General features: G+C 37.4%; 1 protein-coding gene and 2 long non-coding RNA genes across 3 annotated transcripts; 2 read left to right on the forward strand and 1 right to left on the reverse strand.

Moving 5' to 3' along the window:
* The first annotated feature begins 275 nt into the window (after positions 1–275).
* Positions 276–1650, forward strand: LOC139189104 (uncharacterized). The gene is made up of 2 exons (XR_011572626.1): positions 276–1261; positions 1378–1650. It is a non-coding gene; the product is annotated as an uncharacterized lncRNA (long non-coding RNA).
* Positions 1651–2460: 810 nt separating this feature from the next.
* Positions 2461–3004, reverse strand: LOC103448047 (uncharacterized). The gene is made up of 2 exons (XR_011572625.1): positions 2866–3004; positions 2461–2513 (listed from the first exon to the last, which is right to left on the reverse strand). It is a non-coding gene; the product is annotated as an uncharacterized lncRNA (long non-coding RNA).
* Positions 3005–9587: 6583 nt separating this feature from the next.
* On the forward strand, positions 9588–13675 carry LOC103448046 (superoxide dismutase [Cu-Zn], chloroplastic). The gene is made up of 8 exons (XM_070807375.1): positions 9588–10050; positions 10548–10609; positions 10685–10724; positions 10836–10931; positions 11030–11061; positions 11229–11304; positions 11652–11705; positions 13451–13675. The coding sequence occupies exons 1-8, from the start codon at positions 9771–9773 to the stop codon at positions 13474–13476; spliced, it is 666 nt and encodes a 221-aa protein (XP_070663476.1). The 5' UTR covers positions 9588–9770; the 3' UTR covers positions 13477–13675.
* The last annotated feature ends 739 nt before the right edge of the window (positions 13676–14414 follow it).

A 14414-nucleotide genomic window follows, 5' to 3' on the forward strand; every position in this document is an offset into this window, starting at 1 on the left:
TGGTCTGGGAAGACATGAACACTCATGGCTAAGATCACTTGGAGAACATGTCAATATATATATTTATTGCCCCACACCACACACATTTATTCGTTTACATTTAGCAATTTTTGATTTTTACAAGTTTGGGGCATCTAGCAAGCATGAAAAAGAAGATCATTACCTATTATTAGCTGCTTTTTGTCCATTGCAAATTTTGTATCAGTTTTCATTTGGCATTTCTCTTCTGCATTATCTGATTTCGATATGTTTTGTCTCTGAACTTGTAGTAGAAGGGGATTTAATTGTCCATTTTTTGAGTTTTTATTTTGATACAAAATTATAAAGGTGTATCAAAGGGTATATTAGTACTTTTATATCAATTTTGGGTTATAATTATCGTAAATCTAAAATGATGGCTATAATTCTATATGGGATCCAAAATTTGGTTACTTTTCCAAATTTCCCATAAATAAGTGTCTGTTTATACTTAATATATATAATTTCATCATAAACTAAAAATAGAATGACATATGTATTATGAAGTATTTGAACATAATGAAAACATGGGGAACAAACATATAGTGTGTGCTCATTTAAGTATCAACAAGTCTCTAACATTTTATTGAAAAAAAAAAATTAAATGCAAATTGAAAGTTATTTATTTTCTTTTTAAGTGAGTCACAACCTAGGTAGGTGCCTAGGCAGGTTTGGGCGGGCTAGGCGGGTGCCTAGGCAGTCTAGGCGAGTGCCTCAGTTGGTCTAGATCTTTTTTCTTAATTTTCAAATATCTAAGCATTAATCGGGACAGTAACCAATTGTCTAGCGTCAAGACGGCGCTAGGCGGGAATTTTTAGAATAGTGGTCATAGTAAAGCTGGTGCAGAAGCAGAAGTCGCCATCCCTTCAGATTGCGTCCTTTAAGGGAAAGAAATAATATGGGAAGGCGAAAATATGTAGAATTTTTTTTTAATAAAAAAATGAAGGTTCTAATCCATAATTTTGTAAAGCATTCTCTCTTCTTAAAGAAGACATTTCAAGCCACATCAGAAAACTGAAGGTGATGAATCTCAGATGACATTGTACCGGATTTGTGTGGAATGTTTTCCCAGTTAGTGTTGTAATTTCAAACTTTTAAACAGAATACAATGTCCTATAATTACTTGGGGTAATTTTGAAACTCCCTTATTTGCATGAAACAATTGCAAATTGGGCATCAAATTTACAAGATCCGTACCTTTTGAAGAAACTCCTTCAGCCTGCTGTGGAACTGTGTTTCTTAGGTGAGGTTTTCTTTTGCTAGTTTCAGTTTCATCTAAGCACCCACCTTTTGCAGAAAGAATTCCATGAAGAATCTGTTGACTGGAAGATAACCAAATTTGGAAATTTGGAAGTTCAGGAGTAGACATCTGCTTTCCAGAAGTAGCTGGTGCAGCAGATGAAGATGCCGCTGGTGCAGCAGATGAAGATGCAGCTGATGCAGCAGCAACAGCAGCCATACCAACACCAGCAGCTGAACCACTACTAGAATTATTTACCGATCCCCCTACCTCATAGAATATTAGATTGTCTGTAAATAAAATCCTTGACTGATATGATATCCTCTTTGCTTGCATTTTGACCATGACTTTCAAGCAGAAGAGAATCTAATGTTGCCTTCCCATTCAAAACATCTTCCACGAGTCCTGTGGCAAATTCAAGGGATTCACCTCTTTGATTTGTAGACCTATCTAACAAAAGAACAGCCCTTGATGCATCAAGGGAGAGTAAAGGTGCAGAATTTGCACCCCCACTTCTTGACCCCCCATGACTGCTTTCAGAACCTGAGAGTGTTCTGCTTTTCTTAATTAAAAAACAAATCTGTGCTTCTAGGGATGAATGCAGTTTCTTCCTAAAACTACTCTCAGATTTGCTCACAGGGCGTGCAAGCACAACCACTGAACCCAAACCTTTAACAGGCATGCTTGGCCTTACTAAACTGCTCACACTAAACAATTGATTAAGTGAGGATGTATGAACCGACTCCTCCAGATTAGAACCGGGATTTGGCACATCAGAGAGATCACCAATAAAAACAGGGGTGTGATATCCACACACCCCATTTTACTTCTCACACACCTTTTTAATTTTCAACTGTCGGATCGGATGAATTGAAGAAGATCAACGGACAGAAATTATTAAGGGGTGTGTGAGAAGTAAAATGGGGTGTGTGAGAACAAACAGTGTGACTGGCGTACACTGTCCTGGAAACAAAGAAGTGTAGGAACCGAAACCTGACATAAGCGAAATGGCAGAAGCATTGCGAGTCAAGATGCCACCACTTATACCTTGAGAAGATTTGCTAGTGAAGCTAGAGGATGTAGTAGGCCGTGAGGATGACAATGATGAAGGTGGCCTGGACGGTGTTGGCTGCACAGTTCTGTATCTCACAAACGGAGCCAAATCATTCTTGGCCGCTTGGAACACTCGAAACTTTTGCAGGAGTTGTGAATCAAATTGCGATCCCTCTATAATATATACTATTACATGGCAAACCTGCATTACTCATTGGGTTAATCACAGTTAAATCAACCATTCACATCCCCTATAGATTGAAACCCCAAAACTTCCTTTTCAAAATTCTAACTGCCTAAATAAGAAAATTGGTCATATACTGAGTACAGCTAAGTTCTTGTACTAGTAACTATATACAGTATAATGCCCATGGAAATTCTTTGTCAGCGAAATTTTCACACATTTTTTTCGCAATACTTCTACGTTTTTACATAATGATACAATCGATTTCTGCTCATTTTTATATAACATTATGACATATCAAAATCCCAATATCTGGACTAAAAATACTGCTTCTAAGAAAAAGGGAGAAAAACAAAGAAGAACAACTTACAGAGAACATGAAGAGCAGCGCCTGAAGGTCCCCAAACTCGTGCTCTTCCACCGGAGAGTCAAAACCCGACACAGAATCTGACGACCCATCATCCAAGGCGGGGCACCGGGTAGAGCAGAACTGCTAAAAGAGAATGCCTTTTTTCTGCTCATGGAAGTAACTGATTCTTCACCACCTGAACCAGTTCCTGAGCTCCTCTTTCTCAAGACACAGGCTTTTATCGAAATTGCCCGACCCAAACACGTTGGAGTCGATAATCCGGTTGGTGAGTTGGGCAGAGTCATAGGGGCTTCAGCCAATGAAGCCCACGACGACAACACCATCGGAAGGGGGAGGGTCGGAGGAGGGGGAGGAGGAGGGAAGCGGAAGGGTTTGGGAGGGTGAATAGGAAGTGGGTGTGGACCGTGTGGTGGTGGTGGGTGTAGGAGGTGGGCGGACTAGGGTCCGTATGGATGACGGGTTTGGATTTGGGGTGCCCATGGATACAAATTGGAAGCTCCAGGGACTCTGGTTATTTGGTTTGGCTTCTTTGGACTTCCATTGACAACAGAGAGACAGATGGATTCTGGGTTTCGGCGAGGATACACAAAGTTGTAAATTTGTAATACACATGAGGTCCCCCGACTACAATAAAACTTGTATGTCGCAGCGTTTGGTATCAATAATTCAAATATGAAAATCAGGGAAGTGTTATAAATAAATAAAAGTTAGAGAAATAACATTTGTTAAGAGCGAGTGTAAAATGGATGTAAGATATAATACTGTTTTGTTTATTAACTATAACAGAATGATTGCAGGTAAATAAGGAATATGAGAATGCAGAAAATATTCTAACTTATTTTTCTTCTCTTATTGCTTTTTGTATCCGTGCGTTTTGAACACCCGTAGTGCTCTATTTATAGAGAAAGTACCTTGAAAACTTACAAAAACTTCACTATTTAACATATAAATCTTTACTGTATACATGTAGGCAAACATATTCATTGTTTACAACACGAAACCAAATTAAATATATGTTCTTATAATATTAGCACGATATCACAAAAGTAGTGTAATCAATGCCATTTAACATCATTTCTAATTGGTGGGTGTTTAACTGGGTTATAATGAAGTTACAATCTTGATACTTTTACAAATGAAGAGGAGTTATAAAAAAGTTACAATCGTTTTAAATTTAAGGGCATCTTTGTAATTTGACAAAAAATATTATAAATAGAAGAAAATCTCATACTTACCAAAAATAGAAAGTCCGAACACATGATCCATTTTGGGTGACTTTGACCCGTGATCCACTAAAATTAGTTCAGCGACTACTTTTATGTCCAACCACTGTTTGAGCGATCTTGGCATGGTTAAAAGCCCTCGAAGAGCCCCATATCATGGTAGTTGTTATAAATAGAAAAAGTTATAGAGATAAGTTTCGTTGGGGACATGAGCGAAGCGGATGCAATTTATCACACTGTTTAATTTCGTAACTATAACATAAAATGATTGCATGTAAAGAGAGGAAGGGAGGGATATTGATATTATTGTTTTCACTTCTTTTCTTTTGCTGTGTATTGTGATCACACACAGAATGCTTTTTATATAGAGCCACATTTGTGAAGAACCAAAAAAAGGAAATGATTGCCTTTTTGAAAAACATCATACAACAACAATTACACTACTATTCTCAAGTCTTTCTCACTTTTAGCTAAAGCATGTGGACATTTATTCCCAAAACTTTTACAACACTCCCCTTTGGATGCCCACATATCAATATCAGTTGCATCGTTAAAACCTTGCTCGGAAAAACTTAGTGGGAAAAAACCGTAGCGAAGGAAAAATAGTACAACTTTGCTTGGATTGTTGATATAGTGTTAAATATGCTTATGTTGCCACATTAAAACTTTGATAGGAAAAACTAAGTGGAAAAAATCCTAGTCGACGGAAAAAGAGTACAACACGCATGTATCATGGATGCTCCACCTGATTCCGCATTCTTCAAATTTAACTGATTGGTAAGTCAACATAATCTGATACCATGCACTAGCTTCTGAAACGTGCACTTTGGTAGAGATTTAGTGAATATGTCTGCCAGATTTTAATTGGAATGGATTTGTCTGACTTCAATAACTTTAACCCTTTGAAGCTCATGTGCATTCAAAAACTTTGGAGATATGTGTTTAGTCTTATTGCCCTTGATGAATCCTTCCTTCATTTAGGCAACACAAGCTCCATTATCTTCATGAATGACAGTTGGAGTGTTTGTCTTTAAACGTAGATGACATGAATTCCGGATGTGGTGAATCATTGATCTTAACCAAGAACATTCATGATTAGCTTTATGTAAAGCAAGTATTTCCAAGTGATTGGAAGATGTAGCAACTAACGTTTGCTTTGTTGAGCTCCAGGAGATCGCTGTATCTCCATTAGTGAACACATATCTAGTTTGTGAGCAAGCTTTATGCGGATCGAAGAGAAAACTAGCATCTGCATATCCAACAAGGTTCTGGTCGTTTGTGGATTTCTCTGAGTAGAAAAGACCCATGTCTGTTGTCCCACGAAGGTATTGTAAAACATCTTTGATTCCCTTCCAATGATGAGTTGTTAGAGCATAGCTATGCCTTGCTAACAAGTTGATTGAAAAAGATATATCTGATCTAGTACATTGTGCTAAATACAATAAAGCACATATTGCACTAAAATATGGTACTTCTGGACCAATGACCATTTCATCATCTTCTTTTAGACAAAATGGATCTTTCTTAATGTCCAGAGAACAAACGACCATTGGCGTGCTGAGTGGAAAAGCCTTGTCCATGCCAAATTGCTTCAGAATTTTTTCAATGTAAGTTGATTGATGGACCAAAATTCCATTAGCACAATGCTTGATTTGCAGGCCGAGACAATATTTTGTTTTCCCAAGGTCTTTCATTTCAAATTCGCTTTTCAGATATTCAGCAGTTTTATTGAGCTCTTTAGAGGTTCCAATTAAGTTCATATCATCGACATATACTGCCACTATAACAAATCCAGAATTTGATTTCTTAATGAACACATAAGGGCAAATAACATTGTTGGTATATCCTTCTTTGATCAAATACTCACTGAAACGATTATACTACATTTGCCAGATTGTTTAAGCCTATATAATGATCGCCTTAATTTGATTGAGAGCATACCTCGTGGTTTATTAGTTGTTTCAGGCAATTTAAGTCTTTTTGGGTGTAAACACGAAAATTCTGTAACGAATGAAACGAGAACACGTGTATGAAATAGATTTGTATTGATTTGAATTTGTAGGGTTACAATCTCTGTTTACAATTTTCCTCTGATTCAGCCTTCAAATTTGATGTAGATGGTGTAGATTGTTGATCCAAGGGTTGCGATGACTTGATCTCGGACGAACGATTGATCGATTAGTTCAAGTTTTGAGCTTGAAACAATGCATGGATAGTCTTAACCTCAGGTTTAGGGCTGCGGCAAAAGGTAGTGTAGATGTGAGATTTCGTTGATTCAAGGGTTTTGATGACTTGATCTTGAATCGAACGTCGTTACAAGTTTTGAGCTAGGAATAAAGTCTTGAAGGAATCATCACGAGTGCTTGTTGATTCTTCAAGGGGATTGCTTCGGCTTTGGTCAAAAGAAAACTTCGGCTTTGATTGCGCGTTCTGCGAAGAGAGCTTTGGTAGCGTATTAGTCTTTAAAGATTTGTGCAGAGGTTCATCTCAATGTGTAATTTTTGACCCCTTTGTGTGTCTTGGATTCTTGTATTTATAAACTTCCAAAGCCATGCCTTTGGATGGATTTGGCTTTGATTTGTGTCTTGATTCGTTCATGGGAGAATTTAGGCATGTTTTGTGTCTTAATTTCAGCCAATTTCCTCATATTGGCCGAAATTTATAGGCCTTGTTGCTCATTTGTGAGCAATCTTCAATTCTTGCTTATTTTGTGAAGATGCTTTGGCTTTCGTTCCGATTTTGAGAGATTTTGGGCCCATTGTCGATCTTAAGGGGGATTTTCTCCCTTTTTCCGAATTTTGGGAATGTTTTACACTTCCTTTGCTTGATTTGTGCCACATGTCATTAATGGCTTGTCCATTTGCAATGAGTCATATGCCACGTGGAGCTTTGTGATGCATTATTTGTATGCAACGAAATTTATATGTCTACAAATGCCCTAACTTCAAGGTGGGTTGTAGGCATGTGCTTGTCACATGCAGGAAACATGTTTTGAAGTCCTGCAATGTGAATGCTTTAACTCAAGGGTCATTGAGACTTAATCTTGAATTAGCTTGCTTCTTCAAGGGCCGTAGAGGCTTGATCTTGAACGAAACATTTCTTCAAGGGTCGTTGAGGTGTATTTCTTGAATTGAGATGATGAATTTCGTCAAGGGCCGTTGAGACAATTTGAGCCGCTCAAATGCAGGTCGTATGGTGGAAAGTATAATGCTTGATCATGCTTTTTGGACACAATCAGAACATGTGTGCCAAGTGTTTGAACCTCTTTACAAAGTTTTACGGATCGTTGACACAAAAGTGTATCCTACTATGGGGGCAATATATGAGTTGATGCGTGTAGTGAAGGATGAATTGGAAAGAAAACATGATGCAAGGTGGGTCATAAAGATAATTGAAGACCGATGGTATAAAACATTATACCACGATTTGCATGCAGCAGGTATAAATTATGTCATAATTTGCAATTCATTTCTTTAGTTGCATAAGTATTATTTCTCTTATTAGAGTATGTGTTTCTTTGAACAACATATTATTTGAATCCTCGATACCAATACAGACCCAGTGTTGGAGATGATGGTACCCTTATATGTGCTGTACATAATGTATACTCTAAATTAGACTCTGCATCACCAGCAGTTGGCCAATTTGGAAATGAGGTACACAATTACTTAAATTATAATAATTACTTTGTTGGATTAAACTAACACGATTGATTGATTTCAGCTAACATAGTTTAAAGATGCAAGAAGAACTTTTGGAGAACCAACATCAGTTGCCGCTCGAACAAAAATGTCTCCTAGTGAGTGTAAACATATTTCACGATAAGTTTATAATAGAATTTGTTGGAGTTATTAGGCTTATCAACATTGTTTTTCATTGTAGCTGAATGGGGGATCATGTATGGGACTGATGCACCAACTGTGAGAAAGTTAGCAATCAAAGTATTCTCACAAACAACTTCCTCATCTGCTTGTGAAAGAAATTGGAGCACATTTGCACTCATACACACAAAGCAAAGAAATAGGTTGGCTCATAATCGGTTGGAAAAATTAGTTTATTGCTACTACAACATGAAACTTCAAATTCGAGATAAGGAAGCAGAAATAGATCATGTCGACCGTGGTGACCCACTAGATGTGTTTGATATTGTTGCTGAAGATGATGATACAGAGGGTAACCAACTTTATCAATGGATTAGACCTCTTCATTTAGATGATGATGAAGGCAACCCAGCTCCCAAAGTTGCTGAAGAAGCACGTAATGAAGGGATAAATGTAGAAAGAGTATTAGCGAAGGAGGTGAGATCTAGCAGCGCTGACTCTTTGGAAGAACTTTTGCGCCCAAGACCAAGAAACACTGGAATTCCACCTTCTTCCAATCCTACACAACCACAACATCGTGCTGATACTAATGATAGCTCTAGTACAAGATCAGGAGGAGACTCACCTACCACCGGAGGTGGGAATGATGAAGGATATAGTGGAGCTGGAGGTAGTGTGGTGGATATGGAAACTATGTTGGACCACCTCCCGGATTTATGAGCCTCTTCACTGGTGAGGCAAACTTCACGCATGCAACACAGGATAAGGACCATGGCAGTAGGTGGGCAGGACCAGGAATTGGTGCCATAGGGAAGGACGATACTCGTAGAGAAAGAGGCAAGGGGATTTTGTCAAGTCAAGAAGATGACTCGTTATCTATAACTTCGGACTCTGTTGGAGTGGGAAGTAGTAACTATGGTTATACTCATAACCAACCATTTCCCTACCCTTCATATCCCATTTCTGTTGGGATGGAATCGAGCGAATCATGGAAACAATCCGAGACTCAATCTTCAAATGATTTTGCTTATGGACAAGGTCAACCAATCTCGGATCTATATGGGTGGCATGTTAACAATTACATGCAAAACTATTTTGGGGATTTATCATTTGATAACTACTCTTCACAATACACTCACTCTACACATAGAGACGATGAAGATAGTGAAAAATTTGAACCTCATAGGAACTCTTTGTGGTATTAAGTTACTCATATATCTTCTTACCATGCAATGTATAAAGTGTAAAATATTGTATTAAATCATTATATATAAATAATTATGGTGTGTTTAAACTTCTTTCATTACTTACTACATATTTTCTACACTCACAATGTTTGCCAGCTCGCTATATAATCAACTTGATAATGTTAAATCCACCATGCAATGCATTTCCTTCCAATTTTTTATGATAAACTTATAGATAATTGACTAAATAAACATCCTGCAAAGTTTCAATAAAAATTTCCAAGTTTTTCTTACAATTTCCGTGGTTTCCATATTATTTTTATCGATATCAATATTATCCCGATATTTCCATCGATATTTCCGTGTTTTCGGACTACTGATATTTTCGATATCATCGATATTTAATACCTTGGCCATAACCATTGCCGATCCCTACCTAATAGTTAAGGTAGTTTTTTGTAATTTATCTAAAAAAAAAAAAAAAAAACAATAAAAAGGTTGGTTACCACTTTTAGAGCAGAAAACGGAGCGCGGTTAAACCCAGAATGTTCAGAAAACTGTTGAACAGAAGGAACCAAAGTCCCAGATAGAACACAAAGCTCCTGATTGGCAGCTCCTCACTCTCACTTTATCATCTCAACCTCCCCCAGCCACCAACCGATCCAAAGCAAACAATGCAAGCAGCTTTGGCGATCATGGCAGCTCAGACTGTGATGCTTTCATCCCCCACTCTCTTCTCCCAATTCCAAAACCCTAACCCTCACTCAATTCCTCATTCCTTCTTCCATGGCGTCTCCCTCAAGCTCCCATTCAAATCCCAATCCATGTCTTTCGCCGCCTCCGCGGCCGCCCCTAAGCCTCTCACTGTCGTCGCCGCCACCAAGAAAGCCGTCGCTGTCCTCAAGGGCACTTCCAGTGTCGAAGGAGTCGTCACCTTGAGCCAAGAAAACGATGGTATCTTCATATAACTCTGCCTCCTTCTGTAAATGATTGTGTTATCGATATCTGTTTCCTTTTTCCGACATGGGTTTTCGGAAAATTGGTTTATGTCCTTAAATGGTCAACTCTGCTAGGTTTAATTTCATATTGTTTTATGTCTAAGAGAATCGAAATGTGGAAAAGATTATGTGTTTGTTCGATATTTTTGCGGTTAATTGAAGTTGAATTCTAGATTTTCGATGGTGAGTAGCTTGTTTGGACTCAAGGCAAGAGTTTAATCTATAGATTTTCTTTTTTCTAGTTTTAACTTCTGTTTGTTGAGAATTTGAAAATGTGGGTACTCAAAATTTCCCAAACTTGGATTATGTTTAATTTAGTTGAATGCTGTTTCAATGGTTCCTTTAATTGTGTGTGAGTGGTCTGATTCTATGCTCAAAATCTTGTGTTATCTGAACTGATAATCTTGATGGAGCAATGACTGCTTACTGGTGATTGTGTTTTACTGTTATCAGGTCCTACAACCGTGAATGTTCGTATTACTGGACTTACCCCCGGGCCTCATGGGTTTCACTTAGTGAGTGTTTTTTAATTAGGTTCTTCATCTGTGGATTAGTAAACTTGTTTCTAAGTGTTTTTCTTTCTTGTGTAGCATGAGTATGGTGATACAACAAATGGATGCATATCCACAGGTAGGGCTTTAAATCATTTCAAGCTTAAAATTTTATGGTTATAGTATTATGTAGTTATATTTGTGATTCTATTTTGATGCCATTCTAATGAATTTCTTTTCCCCTTACTAGGACCACATTTCAATCCTAAACAGTTGACACATGGTGCTCCTGAGGATGAAGTCCGTCATGCGGGTGACCTGGGAAACATAGTTGCTAATGCCGATGGTAATTTCATATTTTAATTCCCTTTACAAACTTGTTCTTTTCAATAGCACAACCCAGTTAATGTACTAACTACTAAGAGATATATTGTGGGGCCACAGGGGTGGCAGAGGCAACAATTGTGGATAACCAGGTAATCATTGAGCTGGGCAATGCTTTCCCATAAGAATGTGTGTACCTTCAGGGCATGTTTTCATACAGGTTTTAGTTTGGTGTCTGACATTTTTACGTTCATTTGGTACTGTATTCACCTTAGTAGTATTTGATTACTCATATTTTGGTTTTGGCTAAAATTTGTAGATACCATTAACTGGTCCTAATGCTGTAATTGGAAGAGCACTTGTTGTTCATGAGCTTGAGGATGACCTTGGAAAGGGTAAGTACTAAGTAATTTATAATCAACTTGTCGAAGAAACTTGTTAGTAAATTTAAAGCACAACAACAACAACAACAAAGCCTTTTCCCACTAAGTGGGGTCGGCTAAGCACGAGTGGAGAAATTTTATATGCAATGGTTGTGCATGGTTGGAACTAGAAACTAACTCTTCTTATCCTTTTGAGCAAAGCATGTGGGTGGGTAATGACAAGAAAGTTTAACAAGAAACATTTGTTTCCTCCCCTCCGTTTTTATTTGTTGGGGAATGCAGAGAAGCAAGTTACTAGCTTTGATGTTTCTTTCTCATTCTTATTTACTTCCTCAATCACATTTGGTTTGCACTTGTAGGTGGACACGAACTTAGTCTAAGCACTGGCAATGCAGGTGGAAGATTGGCATGTGGTAAGCAAGAAAATTTGATTTCACATTTATTTCTCTTTTCTTTTAATCCCTTTTCTGTTTTACTGTTTGAAAAAAGATTCTATGCTGTGTGTTGATCCTCTATCTAGTTTGTGTTGGAAGATTACGATATATTGGTGATGAGGAATCGTTTTCTCAGGAAATAGGGTAATATTTCATTATACATGGGCCTTTGTGCGTAATTTTTTCATTAGATGTAACACATTAAATTCTCCTCTAATGTATGCATTTATGATGAAAGATAAACAAAAAGAAAATGTCCATGACTTACCTGTGTTAAGGTACTGTAAAATGTGAAATTGTGATCAACAAGTTTGTTATGCAGAGAGCCTCAGGAAACATTTTATCTTCTATTAAATTTTTATTGGGTAAATTCAGGGTATAATTTATGCATGTATTTCTGTGTGTGTATATACTATAATATAGCATTAGTAACTCTTTCAAGACCTCTAAGCATTTTCTATGTTTAATAAGGGTCTTGAGAAGCCTTGATATTATTTGCAATCGCTGTTATACTTGTATATATGGATGATGAGAGTTTAGTATGTTGTACTCTAATGTGAAGATGAACTAGCATCACATATAAATAATTCTAAATAAATAGACAAAAAGATATACTGGTCATATTTTTCTGTTGAATTATATCTGAAATTTTGTAATTGTCTCAATAGTCAATAAAGTAATATAATTAAAAACGTGAGAATGATGAATTCCAGTTCCTTTTTGTCCCAACTTACGGGTGGAAATTGTTATTTGGCCCAACATGTGGATGGCTGTTGCAGTCTATAATACTGGAAGGACATAATCCAATTGATAAGGTGACTTCAAATATGACATCTTTTGTTGGGCACTCGGGCATGGGTTTGGGGAAAATAGTTTGTGTATAGGTCATCTGAGATACTTATATGTTGATAAATGGCTAGATCCTAATGGGTGCATTCATGAAGCTGTTCTGCTTATGTAATGGTCTTGGTAATGGTTCATCAAATCCTAGGATTAATTTCTCTCATTGTTCCTTATAAAGGAGGTTTTGAGAACCATTTGGAGAATCACTCTCTAGTCCTCTCTCTCCAATTAAATTGTAGTTCTAGTAAATAGTTAGTAAACAAAGGGTGCAAGGGGGATTGGGTTGAGAGTGAGTATCTTGTGCATTTCATTCTGGTTATAGTAACGGCAGCCTAGCCTTCATTATTTGTTCCATCGGTTAGTGCTCTATATGATAGGCTTTAGTAACAACGTTGCCGTTGCACATATAATGGAGAGGCTTTACATTAGGCATACAACAGCTATGCTCAACATTGGAAGAAAGGAACTAGTATATGGTTTTCTGCTCCTTACCTTCTGGGCTTGTCCGTTGTACTGTGAATGTCATTGCCCAGGGGGACAATGCTTTTATGGACCAAGTTAAATGTACTATTAGTTTTGCTCCAGGTTATGGAACCAATTCCCTCATCAAAATATCCAGGGCGACACATGTATTTCAGTCATATCCTACTTAATTAGGATGAAGTATGGTTAACTAGATGATAATTGGGAATATAGTTTCTGAGTTTTTCTGGATACCCTTTGTGCTTAGAACGTCAAAACGTAAGTTGCTTTAGTTCTACAGATGTATACTGCTTCAAGTGCCAAGAGGTGTCAAAACGTAAATCACTATATTCTTGCTTGTTTCCATGATTTCATTAAATTCTCAATTTTCACTTTTCGTTGTGAACTTGTGTGTGCAGGCGTGGTTGGTTTGACACCGGTGTAAGGTCCTTTCCAATCAGTTTGCTATAAGAATTGGCTGCTATGGTTCTAGAGTTTCTCATATAGAGCTTAATCTGTTGAGAGTGTAATGTAACATTGTGGACAAATTCATCATACCATTTGTGGAGTATTTTGATCTCAATAAACTTGAGTTGCTATGGTTACAATATGAATGAAGAACATGCAATTGACTTTTGAAAGCAGCTAAATTGGATTTATAATGTTCCTTCATCCATAAGATTGAGCACAATTCTTGAGTTAAGTATGCGTTGTTGATTGAAGTTGCTATGTGCACATTCGATAAAATTAGAATGGCACATGGAAGATTTTCATGGTCCAAGTGCACGGAGGATGTATAAATGAACTTCCGTTCGACAAGATTGAGCGCAAGTCTATAGTGTTCTTTCCGCAGTTCACCGGATTTAGATTGTGAATGGCGTAGCTAGTCATTGAATCGAGTATGAAAACCTAACTGCTAGAAGCCTGCGTTTTATTTTTTTCTAGTTTGGCACAAGGAAAAGATGAAACATGAAAGGGAGGGAGGGTTAGTTTTTTTTTTTGGCCTTTCTATTTTGGACAAGGGAAGAGTTGTAAAAGGGCAGGAGGCTCAGTTTTGCACTTTGTTTTTTCTATTTTTGGTTCAAAGGTACAACCAAAGGAGGCTGAAGTTTTTACTTCTTGGCACCTCAAGTGGCATAACAATCTGTTCAGCTGCTTGACAAAGGTGCAATTTGTCAAAGATTCATCGGCAGTTCGTCACAACTCATAATGGAGTCCACATTAAATTCTTTAACAGTAAACATAAGTTTAAATAACTGTGTACTGTGTACCGTTGATTTTCTCAAGAGAAATCCATTAAACTAACAAATCCAAGTAACTTAAATTCGTGAAAAACCTAATATTTACATGTGTTGGATAAATATCAACAATCAATGACAAATT

This window comes from Malus domestica, chromosome 11, assembly GCF_042453785.1.
Source record: "Malus domestica chromosome 11, GDT2T_hap1".
NCBI lineage: Eukaryota > Viridiplantae > Streptophyta > Magnoliopsida > Rosales > Rosaceae > Malus > Malus domestica.